Here is a 27952-nt window from a genome sequence, read left to right as displayed (position 1 = left end):
GTTTTTTGGCAGATTCCTATAGTCTATCTTCGGAATGGGGGGTAGCATTGTTAATGCACCCCCACGCAGTGACATTTGCAGGGCCTGTTAAAGGGTTGATTGCAGGAGTCACTGGCCCAGAGTAGTGGTGTAAGGTCAAACTCCCTACATCAAGTAAAGTGGGGGGCACGCTGTGTAAATTCTCATTTTGCAGTCCCCCTCATAACACCTGTCTGCCCTGCGCATCCTCAGATCCATGGGGCTGATAGGGATGCCGTCCAGTGCCTAAGCCAAGGATTCCTACATATGAAATCAATAAAACTCTGGCCTAATTTAATCACATACTTCTGTTGTTGTGTCTCATTTACAGGGTGGCTCCCGAGCTGGGGGGGGGGGTTAGCGCATGGCCTTGCAAGCAGTCCAGCATCCTCTTCTCACTGTGGTCATCCTGATGCCTTTCAGAAGTCTAGAAGCATGATGGCAACACTGTCCTGCCCAATCCAGATTCCCATCAGCAGTTGCCCTTCAGGCGCATGAAAAAGGTCAAGCAGATGCGACTTGGGTTTAATATATTGTGAGTCTTCACACTTCCTGTGGGTTTTGATTAGTTTGCCCCTGTTGTATAAAGAGTGAGAGCTAGTGATGTTTGAACCGGAAGTCCTTTCTGCATGTTGTCATTGCAAAACCACCTCCATGCAGCTAGTGGCCTGTTGGGCAGTGGGAGCACATTTGGAAACAGTGTGGAAGCTGTTTGTAGTACAATGATCTGACTTCCGCTAGGCTAGGTCACTGCTGCAGTGAAGGACCCCATTTCATGGACATGTTTTGCAAGTTTATTTGAGCTGACAGGCTGAAATTAGAAAAACAAAAGTGTGTGTATGTGCGGCTACAGAGGCGAGGAAAATGTAATTCTCAATATGCATGCATGCCTTGTCAAAAATGCCTCTGGTAAGAGCACATCTTCTGAGTGATTTTCAAAGCAGGGATGAGGGATCCTGTGGTCCTCCAGATGTTGCCGGACTGCTGCTCTCACCATCGTTGACCACTGGCCATGTTGACTGGGGCTGATGGGAGATGGAGTCTACGGTAACAGCAGCAGCAGCAGCAGCAGCAGCAGCAGCAGCAGCAGCAGCAGCAGTAGTTGGAGGGCCAGAGCTCCCCCAGACCTGTTCTGAAACTCAGGGAACTATCTTGGCCATTGAACACTTATCCCTACACTCAATTTTATATTCCTCAGAGCTATTTCCTCATCACCATGTTGTTGTTTTTTGTTTTGAAGGGAGGAAGTGCTTGGGTGAGGCAGTGTCAGTGAGTATGAGGGTGAGTCAGCCGGTTACAGGATATGCATGTTTCCTGAACCAAAATGTTAAATAAAAAATTAGACAAAAGAGTGGCTAAGCTTAGACTTCCCTGGACTGTTCTGGCTCCATATAGCTAGCTGGAAAACCATCAAACTCCCAATGGTCATATTTTCTGCCTTGTCCTGGTGAAGATGATACCTGTCTTGTCTCTGAATTTTGCTGTGCTTCTCATCTTCTGGTTGCCTGTGGGTGAGTCATCCTGAAAACTCCTTACATTCCAGTGACAAGGAGAGCTGTCTAGTTTGTAAAATAAAAAAATTCCTTCAGTAGCACCTTAAAGACCAACTAAGTTTTTATTTTGGTATGAGCTTTCGTGTGCATGCACACTTCTTCAGATACCTAGTTTGTGTTCCCTTGGGGGAGGAATCTGGAAACTGGCTTCATCTAAAGGTGCTTCCCGATGGGGGCTTAATTTGCAAACAGATTATTGAGATATTGCCAGTGAGTTGTTGCAACAGTTTTTTAAAAGTATATTGTCATTCCATAGAAAGAGTCAATCCAAATTAAATGGTGTGTGTGTGTGTGTGCTATGGGCTAGCATTTTGAGGAGGAGAATGTTGTGTGGGTGACTAAGGCACACTGATCCCATGCTAAACATCTTTCTAAAAGCATCCTAAGATCCCCAAATACAAATGGTGGGGCATGGAAAATGTCATGTGTGGTGGATGAGGTTGATGGATGGAAGTGTTGGTGGCAAGGAAAAATATAGGTATAAAAGGAAAAATCTTGGATGCCAAGATCCAATCTCATTTACACTAGGTCTAATCTGAGAAAAACAAACTCATTCCAAAAAGAAGCATGAACCCTGGGACCCCTGGAATCTCACACCCCTCGGAGGCCAGGGTGGCTGGAAGGCCGCAGGAGATTTAAACACCCACTGGATAGAGAATATACATTTCGTTCAAAGGTCCATCAATCTAGCAGAAGGATAGACTCAGTATGGCTATCTAAAGCATTATCAATAACAGTATTAAAAAAAAGAAGTAGAAATACAACCAAGAACACTCCTGGATCACAATTTGATAATTCTTGAACTAAAAAAAGGGGGGGGGATACCCCATTTAGATGGAGATGGAATGAGGAATTATCAGATAATCAGGATATAAGACAAAAAGAAAAAGTCCTGAAAGATTACCGTATTTTGAACTAAACTTAGATCAATACACTGATAGGAGGATTGTCTGGGATGCTAGTAAGGCGGTAATGAGAGGATTTTTTTATCCAACAAAATGCGTATCAGAAGAAAATAAGAAAAAATAAGAAAAATGAGATATTAGATGAACTGATTAGAAACGAGAAAGAACTAATTAAAAAAACCTGGGAAAGAATCAATCAAACAGGCAATAAAAATGTTGCAAACACAATATTCAATTATAATTAACCAGGAAATCGAATGGAAGATAAAAAGAAGGAAACAATTTTTTTTGAATATGCGAATAAGCCAGGTAAATTATTGACTTGGCAGTTAAGCAAAAAAAGGGCACAAATATAATACCCTGAAAACTGATTTGAGCAAAAAACACCCTGGTGGCTTTCCCCTTTGGAAGCAATATCTCTGAAAAAAAGTGAATATGAGAAGCAATTGGCCGACTTATAAAAAGAGCTGCTAACTGAAATAAACAACCAGTTAAAATTAAAAGACTTTGAAGAGATAAAGAAAGCTGCAATTTATTGATTACAGTATTATCAACTTTTAAGATAGATAAAAAGAAAGGTTTTAGTTACGATATATCAAAATTCCAAAAAGAACTCTTAGAAAGTAATACCAAAATTCTGTCAAAAACCACCTATATTTGCTTCTGGAATGGCATACAAAAGGTGAACAGGTTAAATTGGTTATGATAAACTGGGCTATACAAATGGCAGATTGGGAAAGGCTTTGGAAAATGGTATACAATGAACTTTAAAAAAATGTTTAAAATAACTTCTGCTAAAAACAACAACCCAGAAGCCTTTTTATTAGGAACTAGCTGGCCCTGCCACGCGTTGCTGTGGGTTATTTGTGTGATTTCCCCTACCCTGTGACGTATCCCTGTGATTCCCCCACTCCTCCCCTCACCCCCTGGCTTATCCCTGTGATTCCCCCCTCATCCCCCTCCCTCATCCCTGTGAACCCCCAACTCTGTCCTGATCCATGACCTATTATGCCCCCTCTTCCCCCCACTCCCGGCTTATCCCTGTGACTTCCCCCTTCTCCCCCCAACCCCCCACTTACCCCTGTGATTTCCCTCCTCTCCTCCGTCCACCCCCCCCGGTTATCCCTGTGACCCGTTCATTTTGCACACAATCATTCCCCCAATGCACGTGTTCTGTAAAATTTTGCCCTGTCCCAACCCTGACTCCCCTACCCACATGTGTTATGTGAAATAACACTTATTCAAAGGCACGGCCCTGTAAAAGGCCCATATTCAGTTTATTCTATTCTGCGGCCTCTTCAGCCCCCCCCACCCCCCACCCAGGCAGGCCCCTAAATCCACTCAGGCTAGTCTGCAAAGCCGAGGTGAGATACTGTGGAGAGGGCAGGTTTCATCCCTGTGTCTCCTCCCACCCTGTGCTGACCCATTACCTATCCCTGCCCCCTATTCGCGCCCCCCCCCAGGAAGGCCCCTACCTCCACTTGGCAATGTTGGGCCTTGTTGCTGCAAAAGGCCTGTTTTCAGTTGGTTGCTGTGGAATTTTGTGATGTCATCTGGTGGCGTGGCTTTGCAGGAAGCAGTGAGCAATCTGCCTTTCTATTGGATGCTGCTTGAGTCTTCAGAGCTTCTGCTAGTGACATCTAATTTGGGCGCCACTTTTTGTGTTTAATCATTATTTTTGATATGAAAGGTTTGTTTTTTTGGGGGGAAAATTATGCCAGATCCCTCACTGATGGGCACAGAACGTTGTGGCCAAATTTGTTACATTACAGTTCAGCAGTTACGGAGAAAGGCTGTTACATCCGCCTACATTTTTATATATATAGATTACAGGTACTGAGATTCCAAAAGACCAGAAAAGTGTTTTCATGCATGCGAGAACACGGGTGCTACTAGCCCCCAAATGGAAAGAAGCAACAACCCTGATGAGGGAAGAATGGCAATCCAAACTGCTGGACTGTGCTGAAATGGCAACACTAACTGGGAGACTCAGGAACCAAGAAGACAAGGACTTCAAAAAGGAATGGGGAGGATTATAATTAATTTAGGAGACCATTAACTTTAGCTGGACTATAAGAATCACTTGTAAAGTAATGAAGATTATGGGCAATTTGGAAAAATGAAAATAGTGGCGAACGTATTGATTTGTTGTTGTTTAGTCGTTTAGTCGTGTCCGACCCTTCGTGACCCCATGGACCATAGCACGCCAGGCACTCCTGTCTTCCACTGCCTCCCACAGTTTGGTCAAACTCATGTTCGTAGCTTCGAGAACACTGTCCAACCATCTTGTCCTCTGTCGTCCCCTTCTCCTAGTGCCCTCAATCTTTCCCAACATCAGGGTCTTTTCCAAGGATTCTTCTCTTCTCATGAGGTGGCCAAAGTATTGGAGCCTCAGCTTCACGATCTGTCCTTCCAGGGAGCACTCAGGGCTGATTTCCTTAAAAATGGATAGGTTTGATCTTCTAGCAGTCCATGGGACTCTCAAGAGTCTCCTCCAGCACCATAATTCAAAAGCATCAATTCTTCGGCGATCAGCCTTCTTTATGGTCCAGCTCTCACTTCCATACATCACTACTGGGAAAACCATAGCTTTAACTATACGGACCTTTGTCGGCAAGGTGATGTCTCTGTTTTTTAAGATGCTGTCTAGGTTTGTCATTGCTTTTCTCCCAAGAAGCAGGCGTCTTTTAATTTCGTGACTGCTGTCACCATCTGCAGTGATCAGGGAGCCCAAGAAAGTAAAATCTCTCACTGCCTCCATTTCTTCCCCTTCTATTTGCCAGGAGGTGATGGGACCAGTGACCATGATCTTGGTTTTTTTGATGTTGAGCTTCAGACCATATTTTGCGCTCTCCTCTTTCACCCTCATTAAAAGGTTCTTTAATTCCTCCTCGCTTTCTGCCATCAAGGTTGTGTCATCTGCATATCTGAGGTTGTTGATATTTCTTCCGGCAATCTTAATTCTGGCTTGGGATTCATCTAGTATGGATCAATGCCTTGTCGTGGCGAAGGGGCTTGAATAACTCAGAGAAGCTATGAGCTATGCCATGCAGGGCCACCCAAGATGGACAGGTCATAGTGGAGAGTTTTGACTAAACGTGATCCACCTGGAGAAGGAACTGGCAAGCCACTCCAGTATCCCTGCCAAGAAAACTCCATGGACAAAGACGAACGTATTGATATGTAGTCTTAATTATTGAAATAAGGACTCATGTAGGAGATGGGGTGAAGTCACAGAATTCAGAGAATCTCACAAAATGATTATACAAATTTTTTGAATGTAAATTTCTATTGACAAAAATAAAAAAAAATATTTTCAAAAAACCAACAGAATCATACTGCCCAGTCTCATTGATGAACCAAGACCGTAAGAAATTCACATCAATCCTGGTTAACAGCCTAAAAATATCCCTACACAAACTAATTGCCTTGGACTAGGCAGGCCACAACATAACAGACCCCATGAGGAAATTATCCACTCTGATAGAATACAGTAGAATGACCAAACTCCGAAACATCATGTCCCTAGACATCCTTAAAGCCTTTGATTGCTTAGAATGAAAATATCAATTAGTAGTATTAACTAACATTAAATTTGGCCCCAACTTTCTACAAACCCTCAAACAAATTTACTCCCAAGCCTCAGCAAAATGCAGAATTAACAATATGGACTCCAATACCATAGCAATCCAAAGAGGCAAAAACAAGGATGTCCACTTCCTATTCATCTTGGCCTTGGATCCCCTAGCAATCAGACTCCAAGCAACCCCAGATATTAAGGGTGTGGAAATAAAAGGTAAAATCTACAAACTAGGGCTCTGGGGACAGTAATGACTGCTGAACAGATGTAAGACAGACATGTGTTTGTAGTGTGGATACTAATGGGATCACTTGAAGGATCAGGTATGTAGCTTGGGGGTACACCTGGATCCTTTGCTGTTGCTTACGGCTCAGGGGGCTTCGGTGGCACAGAGTGCCTTCTACCACCTTCAGCTGGTAGCCCAGCTGCCCCCCTATCTGGACAGGGACAGCCTAACTACTGTTATCTGCACTCTGGTAGCCTCTGGAATAGATTACAGTGGTATCCCGCAAGACAAATGCCTCGCGCAACGAAAAATCGCAAAACGAAAGCGTTTTGCAATTTTTTTGATGGCTCACAAAACGAAGCTGTCTATGGCCATGCTTCACAAGACGAAGCAGCCTCGCGAGGGGAAGGGAAGCTGCCGCCGCACCACCACTTACCTTTAGGACTCCGCCGGTGACGTCCACAGCCACCGCTTCTGCCTCCTGCAGAGGCATGGCGCTCATGGCGGCCTCCGTGGCTCCAGCCTTGCCCTCCTCAGTGGCCTCCATGGCTCCAGCAGGAGCAGCAGCGGGGCTCACCAGCGGCGGCGCCTGAAGGAGCAGAGGCTGCGGTGGGAAGAGACCCTGCGGCTCCGGCCTTGCTTTCTCCCATCTCTGTATGGCTTTCAGACTCCTTCCAGACCCCTGGCCCTCCTCCTGCTTCCCCCTCCCCAGAGCCTTGAAGACTTTCAGCCGTGGCGGGTGAGTCGGCGCCTTTCCCCCCCCTTCTGCTTCTTTCCCCCCATAGGAACGCATTAATTAAATTTCAATGCATTCCTATGGGAAACCGTGCTTCACGACGAAATTATCGCAAGACTAAATTAATCGTGGAACGAATTATTTTCATCTTGCGAGGTACCACTGAACATAGGCCCGCCTCTGAAGACAGTTCGGAAGCTTCAGCTGGTACAGAATTCAACGGCCAGGTTTTTCACTGGTACAATATGGTTTGAGCATATTACGCCGATCCTGCCCAAGTGAAGCAGCTGGGCTCAATTCAAGATGTTGGTTTTGACCACCTCTTCCCCATATGAACTGACCCAGACCTGGTGATAATCAGTTGAGGCCCTTCTTCATGTGCCTTCTCCACGAGAGGTCTGGAGGGTGGCAACATGAGAACGGCCTTTTTTGCATTGGCTCCCTGTTTGTGGAATGCTCACCCCTTGCACCTGCATTACACATCCTTAGGTGCCAGGTTAAGGTAAATCATTTCTCTTCTCTCAGACTTTTGGCTAATTTAATAATCTATGGGCTTTTAGAATAATAGAATTATAGAAATGTAAAGTTGGGAGGGACCCCAAGGGTCATGTAGTCCGAACCCGTGTGTGGCTAATTGTTTTTGTTTGTTATAGTGGTATGTATTTTTGTGTGTGTGTATTGTAAACCACACTGTGAACCTAGAATGAAGGGCAGTAGAGAAATTTTATAAAAAATATTAATAATAGGAAATAGATTTGCCCCAGGAATGGTGACTGCATCATATTGCAACACATTCTTGCTGAATAATGCTGGGATTGCCAGCAGTATTCTCTGCAGCCTGTCCTCCCCATATCTTTTCTTTCTTTCTTATAGGGCATTTCCTTGACACTTGCAATGTGACTATCCACCCTGAGGCACCTGTTGTGGAATTGGGAGGTTCTGTGAATCTGAACTGCACAACTACGTGTGCTAACTACACCCGGTTGGACTGGGAAGTGTCTGTTGGAGGAGGGCTCCAGAAGGGCGATGGGTGGCTCTCTATAAACATCGCCAATGTGTCTGAATGGGAACTTCAGCCTATATGCGTAGTTCAAAGAACAGGCTTTGATCCCTTAGACACCAATGTGGTCATCTATCTTTACCGTGAGTATGCACAGAATTTCAGAGCTGGGAGGCATCTGGAGGTTATGTAATTTAGCCTCCTTCCTCACACATGTAATGTGGAGGGGGGGGGAAAGAGGTCCCATGTTTCCATTTCATCACACTACTCTAAAACAAAATTGCAGAGTACCCATGTTGTTAGACATGGTATGCTGCATGACGAGGCTGTGATGCCTAAGGAAAGAGGGAAGAAAACCCAAGAGCGGCTCCTCTGCTCTACAAAAATCAGGCTGCATGTAGTATTAGCATCACCAATCTCACAACAGAACACCTTCTGGGAGCACTTTAACATAACTTAAGGGCAGCAGTGAAGCATATGCGACCACTGCCTGGGATAGAGTGTGAAGGGAGCTCGCTGCATCTCTTCTTGTAAAGTGGAGCCAGGAGGGGGTTATACTTGTGCCCAGCCCAGGAGAGGGGTGGCAAATCTTCTGCCAACCCTCCTTCTCTCCACTCCTGGGTCAGGAGCTGTGGCTGGCTGGCAGTGTTCGACCATCACAATGAAGGAGCCTGCCATGGGGTGCTGCCTGGTCATGCCCCCTCAAAAAATGTGTCCACAGCCCCCCCTCACAATGCTATGCCACTGTGCTCAGAACTTCAGGTCTGCCATGACAACCATGGGGCTGTCACAATATAACATCAGCCCAACGCACATCATAGGTCACATTCTGGATCTTGTCTTTTTGACTGGGCAATAAGAGGGTGATCTGAAAGTGATCAGATCACTTCTTTTTTGAGTTTTTAGGCTTTTAGCTTCTTTCCCCCACCTTCAGAGGTTGTGATATCCACATAGTTTCCAGACAACTCTGGAGGATTTTCTGCCTGATTTGACTGGTGCTCCTGTCAAAGCCTTGGCCAATCTCTGGAACATCAGGATGGCTTGGGCTGAACTCTTTTGAGTAGTGGTTTCCTATAAAGAATATATTTTATTGAAAACAAACTGAACTTTCAACAGAAGCCTTTGATACTTGTGTTTATGTCCATCTATTGTACATAAATTATCTTTTGTAAACTTCCTTGGAATGCATTTGCCTGAAAATCAGTATATAAGTGCAGTCAGTCAATCAACCAAAAGGAGCTCATCCTTGTCCACCATTATTTGATTAGGTTGCTCAGTTGTCATGCAGAGTTTTCCCTCCCATTGCCCTGAAATTGTTGTCTATATTTATTTTAAACAACTGGGATGGTTAACATTTCCAACTTCAGAAAGCCAGGAGCTGTAGATTTCCTAGGCCTCTTTACTAGTTAGTTTTCACTTACCATTTCAGATGGTGGCTATTCATATCTTTATTTCCCCTCAGAGTTCTCAACACCAGATATCTACCTTACCTCCAATATCGTGGCTAATCACTGGGAGAAAATTGTATGCAGCATCCCAAATTTGAAAGTGAGAGGTTCCAGCTCCCCATCTAATGTCAGCATCTTCCTGAAAAAGGGCAGTAATATCCTGAAGTGGGAGCGCAGAATCTCTGTGGAGTACAGCTTTTTGGCTAAACCTCAGGAGGATGGGGATGTCATTCTCTGTGAAGCTCACCTCCAGGTGGGCTCAGAAGTACTGCAAAAAAGTGCAAACAGAACCTTGAAGATTGTGGGTAAGTTCTACTTGCTATGCATCTGATTGGTTTTGCCACGTGTTCAGGGCTGGGAGGGCCGGTTTGGAAGTACCGGTAATTTACACACACATATATATCTAACAATTTGTTCTAGCCCAGAGGCCTTAGGATACTTCTGTAGCTGAGTATTTTATTTATTTACGTGTTAAACCACATTTATATGCCACCCAATTTACAACCAGCTGAAATACAAATTCATTTAAGTCAGTCCATTAAACAATAAATAATAAAGCACCCAGCATTAACTATTGTTCCACATGAAATCTGAATGGGCCCCTAAAGGTAAAGGTAAAGGGACCCCTGACCATTAGGTCCAGTCGTGACCGACTCCGGGGTTGCGGCGCTCATCTCGCTTTATTGTGTTTTTTAAAAAATATTTTAAAAGGTCTTTATTTCAATTATTAAAAAATATAACAAAATATAACATAACATAACACAACATAACAACATCACATCTTAGAAAAAAAAATCCAAAAAATTAACAAAGAAAGCAAACGAAGAAATACTGAAATAAAACTCATATGCATAAATTCATTGTCACAGTGGCCGGAGTGGACTACTTCAGAGTAACGACGCTACGCAGCTCTGCATTTTATTCTTTTATTGGTGCTGCGTATTTACAGTGCTCAAGTCATTGCTATTTACACGGAGCGATGTTGTCAGTCGGTTTCAGAACCTCCTAATGGCTTTTGGCGCGTCTTTCTCCAACACAAAAGCTTTGGCAGACCCATCCTCTTGCCCCTCCTCTTCCTGCGTAATTCTGGAGTTGGGGGGATGGGTCTTCCCCCCTTACTTGCCCCTTCCTGTCCCACCTGGGACCCTGGCTCCTCTACCTTGCCTGAGCCTCGGACACGACTTCCTGCTTCCCCACTGGAATCGGAACTCTCCCTGCTTTCCCCTTTGCTCGGGGACGGGCTTGAACTCAGGAGGGGAGGGACTTCGCGATATCCCCTGTCCCTCACATCCACCCCCCTCCCAAGCTCTCCTTCACCCCTCCCCAGGCCCCCCCCATGTGTCGGTGACGACTGGAAGCCTAAAAACTCGGTGCTCTCCGAGCCCGTTGGTGTGAACACCTCCCCCCAGTCCTGCGAGCCCCCCCCTTCCGCCTGGGAGGACGGGAATCCCAAAAAGTCCGTGGCGTCAGAGCTGGTGGGGGTAAAAATGTTTTGCCAATCTGCTCCTTCCTCTGACTGGGTGGATCTTGGCGACACCCATACCTCATCCTCTGGTTCCTCAAACTCCGCTTCCCAGCGCCATGGTGAGCTGTTCTCCCGTGCCTCCTCCTCCTCCCCCTCCCTTTCCATGTGCCAGGGCTTGGGTCTGTGGGGAAAGAGGGCGTGAAATTCTTCCACCAAGAATTCCTCCTGTATCTGAGTGGCGGGGACCCATTCATTCTGGGACGGTGGAGCATCCTCCCATGCCATGAGGTACTCCAGGCCCCCCACCCCCCACCTTGAATCCAGGATGGCCGTGGCCTCATTGAGTTGCTCCCTGCTTTCCCTCTCCCCCCCTCCCTCGGGGGTTTGTTCGCTGTCTCTGAGCCTGCTGCTTTCCCTGTACGGCGACAGCAGCGATCTATGAAACACTGGATGCACCCTCATGTCCTCTGGCAGTGCCAGCCTGTATGCCACCGGGTTGACCTGTTGCGTGACCGTGAAGGGGCCCAGCCATTTGGGTGCCAGCTTTTTGCACCTCCCTCTGGTGGGAAGGCCCTCCGAGGACAACCACACCTTGTCCCCCACCCTGATGACCTCCCCTTGTCGCCTGTGGCGATCTGCCCCCTTTTTGTACGCTTCCTTGGCCCTCTCCAAGTGTTCTCTGAGCTGCTGGTGCACCGTCTCCAGTTCCTCTGCCCAATCCTCAGCCTGTGGGCCCTCCTCCTCCTCCTCCCTCTCCCTCTCTGGGAAAGATCTGAGGTCGCGCCCGTAATTGGCCTTAAAGGGCGACACCCCTGTGGAGACGTGCACTGCATTGTTGTAGGCAAATTCTGCTAGCGGCAAGCGATCCACCCAGTCCGTTTGCCGCTGGCTGACGTAGCATCTCAGGTACTGCTGCAGAATGGCGTTGACCCTCTCCGCTTGTCCGTTGGTCTGCGGGTGTCTAGCCGTCGACAAGCTGACCTCCACCTGCAGGAGGTTCATGAGCCGCCGCCAGAACCTGGAAACAAATTGGCGGCCACGATCCGAAATAACCCTTAAAGGTAATCCATGCAGTCTGAAAATGTGATCAACAAACAGTTTGGCTGTCTCTTCTGCCGAGACTGCCCTGGCACACGGTATAAAGTGACACATTTTGGACATGAGGTCCACCACCACCAACACTGCAGTCTTACCCCTGGACGAAGGCAGATCTGTGATGAAGTCCATGGACACCACTTCCCACGGCCTGTGTGGTGTGGCTAAGGGCTCCAGCAACCCTGGTGGCGCTGCTCTGACCACCTTCGCCCGCTGGCAGGTGGTACAGCCCCTTACATAGTCTCGAACATCTTCCCTCACCCCTGGCCACCAGAAGTGTCTCATGACTAGGTGAGTGGTCTTGTCCCTTCCAAAATGCCCCGCTGTAGGGTTGTCGTGCATCTGCTTGAGGACCGTACGTCGAAGCTGGGTGGTGGGTAGGTACAGCGCACCCTTGTAGAAAAGCAGCCCTCTGCGTTCTGCAAAGTCTTTTGCCTGCTCCCTCCCCCCTCTCAGTTCTCTGAAGATGCGGTTGGCAAATTCATCCGCTGCCGTCAGTGCTGTGAGTTCTGCCTCGCTCACCACTGCTGCTCCGCAGGACCATGCCGACGGGGGGAAAATGTGCCTTGGGGCTGGTGGCGCCTCCTCCTCCATGTACTCTGGCTTGCGGGAGAGGGCATCCGCCCTGACATTCTGCTCTCCTGGGATGTAGTGTATGGAGAAGTTGAAGTTCGAGAAGAACTCCGCCCACCGTATCTGCCGCTGGTTGAGCACCCTGGCAGTTCTCCAGAACTCCAGGTTCTTGTGGTCTGTGCACACCTGGATGGGGTGCTTGGCGCCCACCAGGAAGTGTCTCCAGTGCTGGAACGCCGCGTGGATCGCAAGAAGTTCCCGATCAAAAACTGTGTAGTTTCGCTCGGGCTGGGTCAACTTCCTGGAGAAGAAGGCACAGGGTCTCCACTCTCTGTTGGCGTCCAGTTGCAACAAAATGGCGCCCACAGCCTTATCAGAAGCATCTGTTTCAATGCGTAGGGGCGCGTCCTGAACCACGTGGAACAGGTTCTGGTCTGAGGCGAACACCCTCTTGAGGCTTTCGAACGCTGCTTGCGCCTCTGGTGTCCACCTGAACTTCTGCTTGCCTCTCAGGCAGTCAGTGATGGGAGCCGTAACTCGAGAGAAGTTCTTGATGAACTTCCTGTAGAAGTTGGCAAAGCCTAGTAGGCGTTGGGCATCTTTGCGCGTCCTGGGGCTGTGCCAGTCCAGGATGGTCTGCACCTTGTCCTTGTCCATTGCCAGCCCCTTGTCTGACAGCTTGTAGCCCAGGAAGTCCACCTCCTTGGTGTGAAACTTGCACTTCTCCAGCTTCACATACAGGTGGTTCTCCTTCAGGCGCTGTAACACCTCCCTGACGTCCTTCACGTGCTGCACCGGGTCGTTGGAGTAAATAAGGATGTCATCCAGAAAGACCAAGCATTTCCTGAAGAGTAGGGACCCCAGGACGTGGTGCATGAAGGCCTGGAAGCATGCTGAGCCCCCTTGCAACCCGAAGGGCATCACCAGATATTCAAAAGAGCCCAGAGGCGTGAACATCGTGGTTTTCCACTCATCGCCTTCCCGGATCCTGATCAAGTTGTACGCCCCCCTCAGGTCTAGCTTGGTGAAAATCTTGCCTCTGCGTGCCGCTGTCAGGAGATCATCCACTCTGGGCATGGGGAAAGCCACTGGCTCTGTCACCGAATTCAGCCGTCTAAAATCCACCACAAGACGGCGCTGTTGCGTGTCTTTCTTGTCCACCCAGAAGACCGGGCTGCCCCCTGCTGCCTTGCTTTCTCTGATGAACCCCCGCTTGAGGTTCTTGTCGATAAAAGCGCGCAGATCCTCCAGTTCCTGGTCTGACATGGCGTACAGCTTGGCTGGGGGTATAGTTGCCCCAGGCACCAGGTTGATCTGGCAGTCAAAAGGCCTGTGTGGGGGCAGGTGGTCGGACTCCGCTTCACTGAAGACCTCCTGCAGGTCCCAGTATGGTTTGGGTATCGCCTCACCCCCTTTGACGTGCATGGTGGCCACCGTGGCTATCGGAGGCCCCTCCCCTGGTTGGTGCTGCATGCAATGTTCCAGGCAAAAGTCCGATCCAAAAGTGATGCATCTCTGATGCCAACTTATGGAGGGGTCGTGGCGCGCCAGCCAGCTCATGCCCAAAACGATTGGGGGGTCTGAGATGGTGGTGACGTTGAATGCCAGTGTCTCTGAGTGCCTTCCAACCGTCATTCTCATGGGGGGGGGTTTGATGAGTGATGGCCCCTCCCAGCAGCTCTCTGCCGTCAATGGTTGCCACGTGCAGAGGAAAATCCAGCTGCAGAAGCTGGATCTGGTGCTCTTCTGCAAAGTTTCTCGAGAAGAAGTTGGCTGAGGCACCACTGTCAATTAGGGCGAGGACCGTCAATGGATAGCCATTTGGGAGCGTGAGCGTCACTTCTAGAACCACTCCTGCTCTGGGAGGGGTGGGCTGGCTCTGCTCCTCTCTGTGCGGGTGGGTGGGCTGGGGCTGTTGTCTGCTGACTGTGCCTGGCTGCCGCCCCTTGTCTCCTGCAGCCAGGCTTTCCCGTTTCCCTGCTGTGGTGCTGCGTCAGTGGGGGAGGGCACAACCGTTCCCGCCTTTCCTTGCCACTCCCTGCGATGTGGGCAGTCTCTGACGAGATGCTGGGGGGAGTTGCAGAGAAAGCAATTCCCACCCCTTCCCTCCTTGCGTCTTGGCGCCGCTGGGGTTTGAAAAGCCCGCGCGCGCGCGCTATCAATCTGCATGGGTTCCTGGTCCTGACTGGCCCCAGGCGTGGCTTGAAAGGGTTGTTGAGGGAGTGGCTTCTCCTGCGACCGTGGGAACCAAGCCCGCTTTGCGCGCGTTGCTTGCTTGTCGCTCCATCTGGATTCCTGCCTCACCCCCACCGCCAGAGCCGCTTTGCTCAGTTGATCCATATTACTGGGCTTTGGACCTCTCGAGAGCTCATCCTTCACCTCCTCATGCAACCCCAAGTAAAACGCCGCTTGCATTGGGGCAGACTCCAGATCCCACCCCAATCTGTGCACCAGCATGGTGAATTTCGCCCAATACGCGCGAACTGTCATATTTCCTTGGCGTAAATTATGAAGTTCCTCCTTAGTCTGGTCCATATGACTATCGGACGAATACATCGTTTTCAAACCTTCTAGAAATAGTTTGACATTCTTCATGCAAGGATTCCTTGTTGCAATTAACGGTCTTAGCCACTCCCTGGCCGCCCCTGTAAGGTGCTCCACAATAAACGCTACTCTGTGCTCATCATCAGGGAACTCATCGTGGTGCAGCTCAAGAGCATACACAATCTCAGTCTCAAAGCCCTGAAACTCCTTCGGGTCTCCATTGAACTTGCTTACTAGGGTCCCGGCTCTCCTTCCTGGCAGCACTTGGACTTGGGGTGCCCCTCCCGCCTTGTTTTTCTCTGCATCCAGCTTGTTTTGGAGGTCTACCGCCACCGCCCTTAAATGCTGCTCTTTTTCCTGGAGCTCTCTCACCTGTTCCGCAAGTTGTAGCCGGTCGTCCTGGACCTTCTTAGTCTCCTCTTTAGCTGCCTTCAATTCTCCCTGCGCCTGCAGCGACAGCTGTTGCAGTTCTAGCTGGGCTTGCTCAGCGATCTGCCGCCACTTCTCCGCCTCTGACACGCTCATCCCGGCAACTCCAAAGTAGCCCAAAAATGATTAGGAGGTTGCTGTCACAGTGGCCGGAGTGGACTACTTCAGAGTAACGACGCTACGCAGCTCTGCATTTTATTCTTTTATTGGTGCTGCGTATTTACAGTGCTCAAGTCATTGCTATTTACACGGAGCGATGTTGTCAGTCGGTTTCAGAACCTCCTAATGGCTTTTGGCGCGTCTTTCTCCAACACAAAAGCTTTGGCAGACCCATCCTCTTGCCCCTCCTCTTCCTGCGTAATTCTGGAGTTGGGGGGATGGGTCTTCCCCCCTTACTTGCCCCTTCCTGTCCCACCTGGGACCCTGGCTCCTCTACCTTGCCTGAGCCTCGGACACGACTTCCTGCTTCCCCACTGGAATCGGAACTCTCCCTGCTTTCCCCTTTGCTCGGGGACGGGCTTGAACTCAGGAGGGGAGGGACTTCGCGATATCCCCTGTCCCTCACATTCATCATATGCACAAATATGCACAAACATATTGTGAGGGACAGGGGATATCGCGAAGTCCCTCCCCTCCTGAGTTCAAGCCCGTCCCCGAGCAAAGGGGAAAGCAGGGAGAGTTCCGATTCCAGTGGGGAAGCAGGAAGTCGTGTCCGAGGCTCAGGCAAGGTAGAGGAGCCAGGGTCCCAGGTGGGACAGGAAGGGGCAAGTAAGGGGGGAAGACCCATCCCCCCAACTCCAGAATTACGCAGGAAGAGGAGGGGCAAGAGGATGGGTCTGCCAAAGCTTTTGTGTTGGAGAAAGACGCGCCAAAAGCCATTAGGAGGTTCTGAAACCGCCTGACAACATCGCTCCGTGTAAATAGCAATGACTTGAGCACTGTAAATACGCAGCACCAATAAAAGAATAAAATGCAGAGCTGCGTAGCGTCGTTACTCTGAAGTAGTCCACTCCGGCCACTGTGACAGCAACCTCCTAATCATTTTTGGGCTACTTTGGAGTTGCCGGGATGAGCGTGTCAGAGGCGGAGAAGTGGCGGCAGATCGCTGAGCAAGCCCAGCTAGAACTGCAACAGCTGTCGCTGCAGGCGCAGGGAGAATTGAAGGCAGCTAAAGAGGAGACTAAGAAGGTCCAGGACGACCGGCTACAACTTGCGGAACAGGTGAGAGAGCTTCAGGAAAAAGAGCAGCATTTAAGGGCGGTGGCGGTAGACCTCCAAAACAAGCTGGATGCAGAGAAAAACAAGGCGGGAGGGGCACCCCAAGTCCAAGTGCTGCCAGGAAGGAGAGCCGGGACCCTAGTAAGCAAGTTCAATGGAGACCCGAAGGAGTTTCAGGGCTTTGAGACTGAGATTGTGTATGCTCTTGAGCTGCACCACGATGAGTTCCCTGATGATGAGCACAGAGTAGCGTTTATTGTGGAGCACCTTACAGGGGCGGCCAGGGAGTGGCTAAGACCGTTAATTGCAACAAGGAATCCTTGCATGAAGAATGTCAAACTATTTCTAGAAGGTTTGAAAACGATGTATTCGTCAGATAGTCATATGGACCAGACTAAGGAGGAACTTCATAATTTACGCCAAGGAAATATGACAGTTCGCGCGTATTGGGCGAAATTCACCATGCTGGTGCACAGATTGGGGTGGGATCTGCAGTCGGCCCCAATGCAAGCGGCGTTCTACTTGGGGTTGCATGAGGAGGTGAAGGATGAGCTCTCGAGAGGTCCAAAGCCCAGTAATATGGATCAACTGAGCAAAGCGGCTCTGGCGGTGGGGGTGAGGCAGGAATCCAGGTGGAGCGACAAGCAAGCAACGCGCGCAAAGCGGGCTTGGTTCCCACGGTCGCAAGAGAAGCCACTCCCTCAACAACCCTTTCAAGCCACGCCTGGGGCCAGTCAGGACCAGGAACCCATGCAGATTGATAGCGCGCGCGCGCGGGCTTTTCAAACCCCAGCGGCGCCAAGGCGAAAGGAGGGAAGGGGTGGGAATTGCTTTCTCTGCAACTCCCCCCAGCATCTCGTCAGAGACTGCCCACATCGCAGGGAGTGGCAAGGAAAGGCGGGAACGGTTGTGCCCTCCCCCACTGACGCAGCAAGGCAGCAGGGGGCAGCCCGGTCTTCTGGGTGGACAAGAAGGACACGCAACAGCGCCGTCTTGTGGTGGATTTTAGACGGCTGAATTCGGTGACAGAGCCAGTGGCTTTCCCCATGCCCAGAGTGGATGATCTCCTGACAGCGGCACGCAGGGGCAAGATTTTCACCAAGCTAGACCTGAGGGGGGCGTACAACTTGATCAGGATCCGGGAGGGCGATGAGTGGAAAACCACGATGTTCACGCCTCTGGGCTCTTTTGAATATCTGGTGATGCCCTTCGGGTTGCAAGGGGGCTCAGCATGCTTCCAGGCCTTCATGCACCACGTCCTGGGGTCCCTACTCTTCAGGAAATGCTTGGTCTTTCTGGATGACATCCTTATTTACTCCAACGACCCAGTGCAGCACGTGAAGGACGTCAGGGAGGTGTTACAGCGCCTGAAGGAGAACCACCTGTATGTGAAGCTGGAGAAGTGCAAGTTTCACACCAAGGAGGTGGACTTCCTGGGCTACAAGCTGTCAGACAAGGGGCTAGCGATGGACAAGGACAAGGTGCAGACCATCCTGGACTGGCACAGCCCCAGGACGCGCAAAGATGCCCAACGCCTACTAGGCTTTGCCAACTTCTACAGGAAGTTCATCAAGAACTTCTCTCGAGTTACGGCTCCCATCACTGACTGCCTGAGAGGCAAGCAGAAGTTCAGGTGGACACCAGAGGCGCAAGCAGCGTTCGAAAGCCTCAAGAGGGTGTTCGCCTCAGACCAGAACCTGTTCCACGTGGTTCAGGACGCGCCCCTACGCATTGAGACAGATGCTTCGGATAAGGCTGTGGGCGCCATTTTGTTGCAACTGGACGCCAACAGAGAGTGGAGACCCTGTGCCTTCTTCTCCAGGAAGTTGACCCAGCCCGAGCGAAACTACACAGTTTTTGATCGGGAACTTCTTGCGATCCACGCGGCGTTCCAGCACTGGAGACACTTCCTGGTGGGCGCCAAGCACCCCATCCAGGTGTGCACAGACCACAAGAACCTGGAGTTCTGGAGAACTGCCAGGGTGCTCAACCAGCGGCAGATACGGTGGGCAGAGTTCTTCTCGAACTTCAACTTCTCCATACATTACATCCCGGGAGAGCAGAATGTCAGGGCGGATGCCCTCTCCCGCAAGCCAGAGTACATGGAGGAGGAGGAGGCGCCACCAGCCCCAAGGCACATTTTCCCCCCGTCGGCATGGTCCTGCGGAGCAGCAGTGGTGAGCGAGGCAGAACTCACAGCACTGACGGCAGCGGATGAATTTGCCAACCGCATCTTCAGAGAACTGAGAGGGGGGAGGGAGCAGGCAAAAGACTTTGCAGAACGCAGAGGGCTGCTTTTCTACAAGGGTGCGCTGTACCTACCCACCAACCAGCTTCGACGTACGGTCCTCAAGCAGATGCACGACAACCCAACAGCGGGGCATTTTGGAAGGGACAAGACCACTCACCTAGTCATGAGACACTTCTGGTGGCCAGGGGTGAGGGAAGATGTTCGAGACTATGTAAGGGGCTGTAACACCTGCCAGCGGGCGAAGGTGGTCAGAGCAGCGCCACCAGGGTTGCTGGAGCCCTTACCCACACCACACAGGCCGTGGGAAGTGGTGTCCATGGACTTCATCACAGATCTGCCTTCGTCCAGGGGTAAGACTGCAGTGTTGGTGGTGGTGGACCTCATGTCCAAAATGTGTCACTTTATACCGTGTGCCAGGGCAGTCTCGGCAGAAGAGACAGCCAAACTGTTTGTTGATCACGTTTTCAGACTGCATGGATTACCTTTAAGGGTTATTTCGGATCGTGGCCGCCAATTTGTTTCCAGGTTCTGGCGGCGGCTCATGAACCTCCTGCAGGTGGAGGTCAGCTTGTCGACGGCTAGACACCCGCAGACCAACGGACAAGCGGAGAGGGTCAACGCCATTCTGCAGCAGTACCTGAGATGCTACGTCAGCCAGCGGCAAACGGACTGGGTGGATCGCCTGCCACTAGCAGAATTTGCCTACAACAATGCAGTGCACGTCTCCACAGGGGTGTCGCCCTTTAAGGCCAATTACGGGCGCGACCTCAGATCTTTCCCAGAAAGGGAGGGGGAGGAGGAGGAGGAGGGCCCACAGGCTGAGGATTGGGCAGAGGAACTGGAGACGGTGCACCAGCAGCTCAGAGAACACTTGGAGAGGGCCAAGGAAGCGTACAAAAAGGGGGCAGATCGCCACAGGCGACAAGGGGAGGTCATCAGGGTGGGGGACAAGGTGTGGTTGTCCTCGGAGGGCCTTCCCACCAGGGGGAGGTGCAAAAAGCTGGCACCCAAATGGCTGGGCCCCTTCACGGTCACGCAACAGGTCAACCCGGTGGCATACAGGCTGGCACTGCCAGAGGACATGAGGGTGCATCCAGTGTTTCATAGATCGCTGCTGTCGCCGTACAGGGAAAGCAGCAGGCTCCGAGACAGCGAACAAACCCCCGAGGGAGGGGGGGAGAGGGAAGGCAGGGAGCAACTCAATGAGGCCACGGCCATCCTGGATTCAAGGTGGGGGGTGGGGGGCCTGGAGTACCTCATGGCATGGGAGGATGCTCCACCGTCCCAGAATGAATGGGTCCCCGCCACTCAGATACAGGAGGAATTCTTGGTGGAAGAATTTCACGCCCTCTTTCCACACAGACCCAAGCCCTGGCACAGGGAAAGGGAGGGGGAGGAGGAGGAGGCACGGGAGAGCAGCTCCCCATGGCGCTGGGAAGCGGAGTTTGAGGAACCAGAGGATGAGGTATGGGTGTCGCCAAGATCCACCCAGTCAGAGGAAGGAGCAGATTGGCAAAACATTTTTACCCCCACCAGCTCTGACGCCACGGACTTTTTGGGATTCCCGTCCTCCCAGGCGGAAGGGGGGGGCTCGCAGGACTGGGGGGAGGTGTTCACACCAACGGGCTCGGAGAGCACCGAGTTTTTAGGCTTCCAGTCGTCACCGACACATGGAGGGGGCCTGGGGAGGGGTGAAGGAGAGCTTGGGAGGGGGGTGGATGTGAGGGACAGGGGATATCGCGAAGTCCCTCCCCTCCTGAGTTCAAGCCCGTCCCCGAGCAAAGGGGAAAGCAGGGAGAGTTCCGATTCCAGTGGGGAAGCAGGAAGTCGTGTCCGAGGCTCAGGCAAGGTAGAGGAGCCAGGGTCCCAGGTGGGACAGGAAGGGGCAAGTAAGGGGGGAAGACCCATCCCCCCAACTCCAGAATTACGCAGGAAGAGGAGGGGCAAGAGGATGGGTCTGCCAAAGCTTTTGTGTTGGAGAAAGACGCGCCAAAAGCCATTAGGAGGTTCTGAAACCGACTGACAACATCGCTCCGTGTAAATAGCAATGACTTGAGCACTGTAAATACGCAGCACCAATAAAAGAATAAAATGCAGAGCTGCGTAGCGTCGTTACTCTGAAGTAGTCCACTCCGGCCACTGTGACACATATCATACATATATAAATGCAAAGAATAGATATAAAAATGAGACTTAGACAAAGAAGAGAAGAAGAAAGAGAAAAAAAGAAAGATAATGAGAAAGAGAAAGAAAAAGAAAAGAAGAAATAAAAGAGAAGTTAAAAGAAAAAAGAAAAATAGAAAAAGAAAAGTAAACAATGTAATAGAAAACTTTATACAGTACAACTTTCTTGACTTCCACCGCTTCTCCATACAGTAATTAATCTAAATACCTATATATTATCTATTTGTTGTTATCTTCGTCTTAAATTATTTTCCAACATACATAATTAATTTCTCTCATTTACCAATTTAGGTTATTCTAAGCACAGCCGGATTTTTGCTCCCAGACCTTGTTTTCCTAGATATTCATTTAGGCACTCCCATTGTTTTTGGATTTTAATTTTAGGTTTGTGATGAATTAAATCTGTCAATTTTGCTAATTCTAAATATTCGCATAATTTATCAATCCATTCTCCCTTTGTTGGAACATCTGTACTTTTCCATTTGTTCGCTATTAATAATCTTGCAGCTTTTTCACTTTTTCACTAGATATATTATTATTTAAGATACCTAATAAATACATTTCTGCTTTTTTGACAAAGGATATTTGTAGTAGTTTTTTAATTTCTTCATGAATTAATTCCCAGAATTTTTTAATCATTGGGCATGTCCACCATATATGAAATAAACTGCCAATCATACCATTACACCTCCAGCACTTGTTACTAAGAGAATTATTCATTTTTGCCAATTTCTGCACCCAAAAGCTCATACCAATGACAAACTAAGGTGCTACTGGAAGGAATTTTTTTTTATTTTTTGTTTCAATGCTGTTACCTTGTATCTCTTTCAAGCTGCTTCAACTCTCAGGGGATGGGACTGGGGAGAATTTATCTCCAGCCAGGCAACCAAGCTCAGCTTATCTTCCTTACCTGATAGGAGGAGTTGAGGACCAGCAGTGGGGTAGCAACCTCAGCCAGTGCCTGGGGCAGACCAAAGTTGTTGAACTTTTTTTTAGGAAATCAAAGTTGTTGAGCTTTTTATAATCAGGGTTTTCATTTTATTGGCCTGCTAAGAGGCTCAGATATTGTGCTTCCATACTGGCTGCTTGTGGAAGAAGCATTTCCCCCTCCTCTGCAGCTAGTAGGCTGCTCACTTAGCAGGCTAGTACAGTGGCATAGCATGGTGGGGGGGGGGTGTGAGGTCACTGCCCAGGCACATTTTTTAGGGGGCTCAACCAGGAACCCCGACAGAGAAAGGCCTGACTGGGCCAGCCTTTTTGTGCCGCCCCTCTCTGACGGTGGCAGCTTCCTCCCCTGGCCACAGCTGCATCCCAGAAGAATCGGAGAGGCGGCCGCAGGGTCCTCCTCTGTCGCTGCAATCTGCGCAGCTCCACCCCCAGGTCAAGAGTTGGAGAGGCAGCTGCAGTGTGGAAGCAGTGGGCTCCAGGGGGAGACACCCCCCCCCCCCCCGTGCATGCCTGGCCCAGGTGGCGATCAGGATGCTACAGCATGGGGCTGGTAAAAGAAGCCAAAGTAAAAAGCTGCTATGATCCACCTGTTTGGTTAAGCAAGAATAGGCTTCAAGAGGCTGGATCTTCCTTTCCTTTTTGGGTGCAATGTAATTGGAATTGGGGAGTGTTTGGCAATGCTTGGCTTATGGTGCTGTGACTGGAATGACATCTCTCTATGGCTCTCTAGGGTCTCTCACAGCTGTTTTGGGTTTTATGATTTATTTCTTTACCTATTTATATCACACTTTTTATGATGAGCCTTCTGAAAGCAGCTTACAAAGATCACTCAAAACAATGACAGTAATTTTAAAACTATTTCACTACAGCAATCTATCTATATTTACAAAATCTAAGCAGCAGTGCTAACTAAATAAAACCCATCATAGTGCTTTAATTAAAAACAATTTAAAGCATCATCAGAATAAGCCTAAAACATTTTATTTTTATTTTTCAAAGAACACTTTAGTGTAGCAGTTAAATTAAAAGAGGATTGGAATAGAAGTGTATTCAAAGCCCATTAAAAAATAGTAAGGAAAGGACCATTTTTATAGTGGCTGATGGTGCTGGTTTAAAAGTATGGGTCCATTACTGAAATAGCCCTGCTTTTTAATGAAAGTACTTCTCGACAACAACTGCCCCAATGACTGAACAATGATGGTGTTATCAGACTGTCCCATCCCAATAAAGAATTATGCTACTGTGTGCTGCCTGAAAGTAAGAGTGAGCTTCTTTCCCCCTGCTATACAGTATGCCATCTAAATCCATGTGTAACTGAGGCTTCTGCAACTCATCAACCATTTTTTTCTTATTGCAGCCAGTCCATACAATGTGAACGTCTCAACAAATTTCACGGCGTACAAAACCGGTGCCCCCCTTGTGGTGAAGTGCCATGCAGAGGGAAAGCCCTTTCCAGAGTTTTCATGGGATCTCCCCTCCCAGACTGGCGTGGAATACTCAGATAGCAATAAGACCATCACAATCCCTTCAGCGCAAATATACCATAATGGGACTTACCGATGTCTAGTACATAATGTCTATGGCAATGGCTCGGCAGAGGTTGACATTCTGTATGAAGGTGGGTTGCCTATGACTTTCTTTCCAGTCTCCTCCTTCCCCCAGCGTAGCACTTTCTCGACTTCCTTCCTCATCCAAGGGTGCTTCCGGGACGGGACTTAATTTGTAAATGGGTCACTGAAATGTCACAAATGGGCCATTGATATCAGTCGTGGTTGCTTTTTTAACTCATTTAATTTTCCCCAGAATAGGTAAACTCAGATTAAATGAGGGAAGAATATGAGCTCAGGGGCATGGCAACGGGGCCCGATGGGGTGGTCTGCCCCGGGTTCCACTCGGGGGTGTGTGTGTGTGGCAGTCGGCACCCCACCCTGTGACTCCCAAGCCGAGCCCCTCCAGCTTCCCAGTAAAAAGCTCACTCGGTGCGCCGCGCCGTGCAGCGCAGGCTTTTTACCTGGAGGCTGGAGGCTCGGCTTGGGATTCAGGGGGGCGTCAACTGTCACCCCCCTCCAGCTCCAGGGTGGCACCCGCCCGTCGCACCGAGTGAGGCTTTCTACCAGGAGTCTGGAGGCTCCGTTTTGAAGTCGTGGGGGGAGCGTGATCCCCCTTTACATAGTGTGCATGTGCAGCTTTGTTACGTAGTGACGCATGCGTCATTACGTAGCGATGCATGTGCGCTATGAGCAACGCCCTCCCCGGTGGACGGCAATTTGCCACCCCGGGTGATGCAGTGGCTTCCTCCGCCACTGTGTGAGCTGCTATTGTGATGCCAATGACTGTATAGACTCTGGTGAAAACTTGTGCAGGATGAGAACCACCCATCCTAAAATACACACCCATCTCAAAGTATCTCAAGTTATTGGTTTCTCAGGAGACTAGGAATTGGAATTTCACCATACAGCGGTACCTATTGGGTCCCTGAGATCATCTCCTTCGTGCACCTCCTCCTCAAGAGGTCTGGAGGCTGGCAACACAAGAACAGGCCTTCTCTTCAGTGGCTCCCTGTCTGTGGAATACTCTCCCCAGGGAAGTTTGCCTGGTGCCTTCATTATATACCTTTAGTCTTCAAGCAAAAATGTTCCGTTTTAACCAGGCCTTTGGTATATTTACTTGACATCCTATGCCCTTTTAAAATGTGTTTTTTTTGGGGGGGGGGTATTGGGTTATTGTGTTTATTTTGATTACAGTATATGTTTTGTGGTTTTATATCTTGATTTTATTCTGTGAACTGCCCTGAGACCTCCGGTCTCCCCTGACATCCAGATATAGTGTGGTATATGAATTCAAATAATAATAATAATAGTAGTAGTAATAATAATAATAGTAATGGACATTGGACATGCTGAGATTGGGCTGGAAGGAGAGAACTACCTTGCTGTTTTTGAAGATGTTGACAAACTCTTAATTCATTAGTGATTTGTTCTGCCTAGATGAGGTAGGCAAGTTATGCTACACCAGCATAGGAAAGGAGGTACTCTTTTAGATATTGGGGGCAAAAGTCATTTAGGGCTTTTTACACTAAGGTCAGCTGCTTGAATTGGCCACCCCTGCAACTGTTTTAAACAGGAGAATTGAAATGTGAGCCACTACATGGCTCTTGCATACTTCCTACATCCTGTTGGTTTCAATTAGGCTCATACAGAATTTCTCCATGGCTGGCTATGCCCCAGGGTCCATCTGTTGCAGCAGCCTGTTTTCCAGTGCACAAGCCCTTCTTGTTGTTTGTCCCCCACTTATTGACTGCTTCTTCCCCTGCAGCCAAATTCCATCACAGAATCATAGAATTGTAGAGTTGGGAGGGACGCTGAGAGTCATCTAGGTCAAACCCCTGCAAGGTAGAAATCTGGATTAAGGCACCCATTACATCCATCACCTAATGCGCTGTCTTCTATTATTGCAGAGGCGTCTCGCAGTTGGGTTGCAGTCTGGGTAACCGTGTCGTTGTTGGTCTTGGGCATCTTGGTGATCTTGGGCATCATTTGCTACTATCAAAAAGGAAGATGATCATTGGGAAAGAAAGTAAGCCTCAAAGAGACTGTTTTTGGCACAGTGGACACGGCTAAAAGATCCATTTCTTAGCAAGCTCCCACAGAACCAACAAAGAGAGGGAATAATTTACTGTGATTCAGGACATGACAGCACTCAGCAGAAACTGGAGGATACCTGAAAGCACATGAATTCCATTAATCTGCTACTACAGTAGCTGTAGACAAAATCAGGGAATGCTGTTGTGAAGAGCAGAGGTGGAGCTAGCTGCTCAGGCAGTCGGAGCAGCGCACATGCTGTGCACCAGGGGGCGGAGCATTCCAACCAGGGGGTGCGATCCGCGCAGCGGATCGCCACTGGGGGGGTTTCTCACCCCCCCCTCAGGGATGACACCTGGGGAGAGCAGCCCCCACCGCCCCCCTTCCCACTCCCCTGGTGAACAGCCAAGTACCTTTAGAGCAGCTGGAGTGGATCTTAGAGCTCTGGCAGAGAGAACACATAGAATATGGTATCAGGCATGGAATTCAGCTAGAAAAGAATCTTTGTATTAATCATGGGTGAGGGGATCAAGTTTTCAGCCCTTATGGATGTGGAAAACGTCCACTGAAATCTCAGAAGCTTAGTCTGGTTTGATTAAAAATCCCAGCCGTTGTAGGGAGATCTTCCCTATGACTAGCAGCACCAGAATAAATTATGCAAAATAAGATAAATTTTGCTTCCCCCCCCCCATTTATGCATTTATACAGGTTGCTGAATCTAACTTTCCTTGGCGCAGATTGTGGGGTTCAGCAGCCCTTCTCTGCCCACCTTTCTTCCAATAAAAGCATTTATTTGGTTAAATGTTTCCAACTGGTATATAACGGTAAGCTTATGTACGAGCCCACATGCCTAGATGCTTGAGAAATGAATGTTACAGACCTGAAGAGTGAGTACTGAATGACAAAAGCTTCAGTATGCCACCCATACAAACCCTCCCTAAGCGAGATGCCTGCCCTTGAGCTTGGCAACAACAAGTTTTGCCTCTGAAGAAGCCTCAGAGGAGGAGCCACCAGACCCTGTAGATAAGTAGATGGTCAAGTTCCTTTAGGCTCATGATACCCTTCCCCTTCTTGGAAAAGGGACACCCACGGAACCACTTTCTTTTAAATGGTGCAAAAAACTGTGGATGCCTGGCTCCCTCATGGGGAATGGTGTGGTGGCTGGAGCACCTAGGGGTCCCCCGCACTCAGCACCTATGAACCACCGGGTTAGTCTTTCAGGTGCCACAAGAGTCTTGATTGTTTCAGCAATTACCACAGGGGGGAGCCGTGGGATTAAAGGAAAACCAGCATGACTCTATTGGCTGTAATCTAGCCACATGTAATATTCAGTGCCTCAGTGTGAAACCTGCCCCCCGGCCCCCACCGCCTTCTCCCTCCACCTTGCTTAGGGGCACCTCTTGTACAAAGACTGGAGAGAAATTTCCTTTGACTTGTGAACATTTTGTGGGGGGATTCTCTTTAAACAAATACATTTCTTTGGAAATGAGAAGCAGACAGCCCAGGGTGGCCTGCCATGAGGCTGGGTGAAGCAGCAGATCCAGCCTCCCAAGAGTGCACTGCTCACCGCTGCCTCCTCTTCATGGCTCTCTGCCTTCAGTGGGATGGGGCTTCCCTGGCTGTGTGGCAAAGGAGGTGTGGCAGCTGGGGGTCGTAATGGTGGTGGGCTGTGGAGAAGGCAAGGGCTGCAGAGGACGGGGAGGGGAAACTGCATTTTCTGTTTTGCTGTTAGTGGCAAAATAATCTGGGTTGGCCTTGCAGACAGCATCTGTTTCAGCAGTGTTTCACAACCTTTCTAAACCCATGCCTGCTTCTTTTAGCTATTCTAAAAAACCCACGCCCTGTTTCCCCTAATTATTTGTTTTGAATGTTCAAAAGATTGAACTATCCACAAGTCCATGCTTAAGGCATGGAAAGGAAAAGTAGGCAAACTATCTCCATCCCCACTAACCCCCTGCCCTATCAGCCACAATTCCAACATGCAGCGCAAAACCCCAGATAAAAACCTGGCAAGTCAAAGGCCTACACAGTCTAAAAAACTTCTACAAAACAACAAACCCATATCAACACAAGAAATACAAGACAAAGTAGGGGACACCCAAATACCTTGGCTAACACATCGTCAACTACATGCCTTCTTAAACAATCCAGCGGTAAAATCAGCAGCCACTAGGCCCTTGACCACCTTTGAAAAACCT

The 27952-nt window shown here is 49.3% G+C and overlaps 1 protein-coding gene across 1 annotated transcript; it reads left to right on the top strand.

Moving 5' to 3' along the window:
- The first annotated feature begins 1287 nt into the window (after positions 1-1287).
- On the top strand, positions 1288-26556 carry LOC118077844 (vascular cell adhesion protein 1). The gene is made up of 5 exons (XM_035101573.3): positions 1288-1529; positions 7892-8161; positions 9481-9771; positions 23531-23791; positions 25631-26556. Exons 1-5 carry the CDS (start codon positions 1472-1474, stop codon positions 25732-25734), a joined length of 984 nt encoding a protein of 327 aa, XP_034957464.3. The 5' UTR covers positions 1288-1471; the 3' UTR covers positions 25735-26556.
- The last annotated feature ends 1396 nt before the right edge of the window (positions 26557-27952 follow it).

This window comes from Zootoca vivipara, chromosome 15, assembly GCF_965207765.1.
Source record: "Zootoca vivipara chromosome 15, rZooViv2.hap1.1, whole genome shotgun sequence".
Taxonomy (NCBI): domain Eukaryota; kingdom Metazoa; phylum Chordata; class Lepidosauria; order Squamata; family Lacertidae; genus Zootoca; species Zootoca vivipara.
This window is presented reverse-complemented; position numbering and strand designations above follow the sequence as displayed.

Coding starts and splice junctions, on each gene's coding strand:
- LOC118077844 (XM_035101573.3), top strand. CDS start 1,472: ATGATACCTGTCTTGTCTCTGAATTTTGCTGTGCTTCTCATCTTCTGG. Junction 1,530..7,891: donor CATCTTCTGGTTGCCTGTGG/GTGAGTCATCCT, acceptor TCTTTCTTATAG/GGCATTTCCTTGACACTTGC. Junction 23,792..25,630: donor GGTTGACATTCTGTATGAAG/GTGGGTTGCCTA, acceptor CTATTATTGCAG/AGGCGTCTCGCAGTTGGGTT.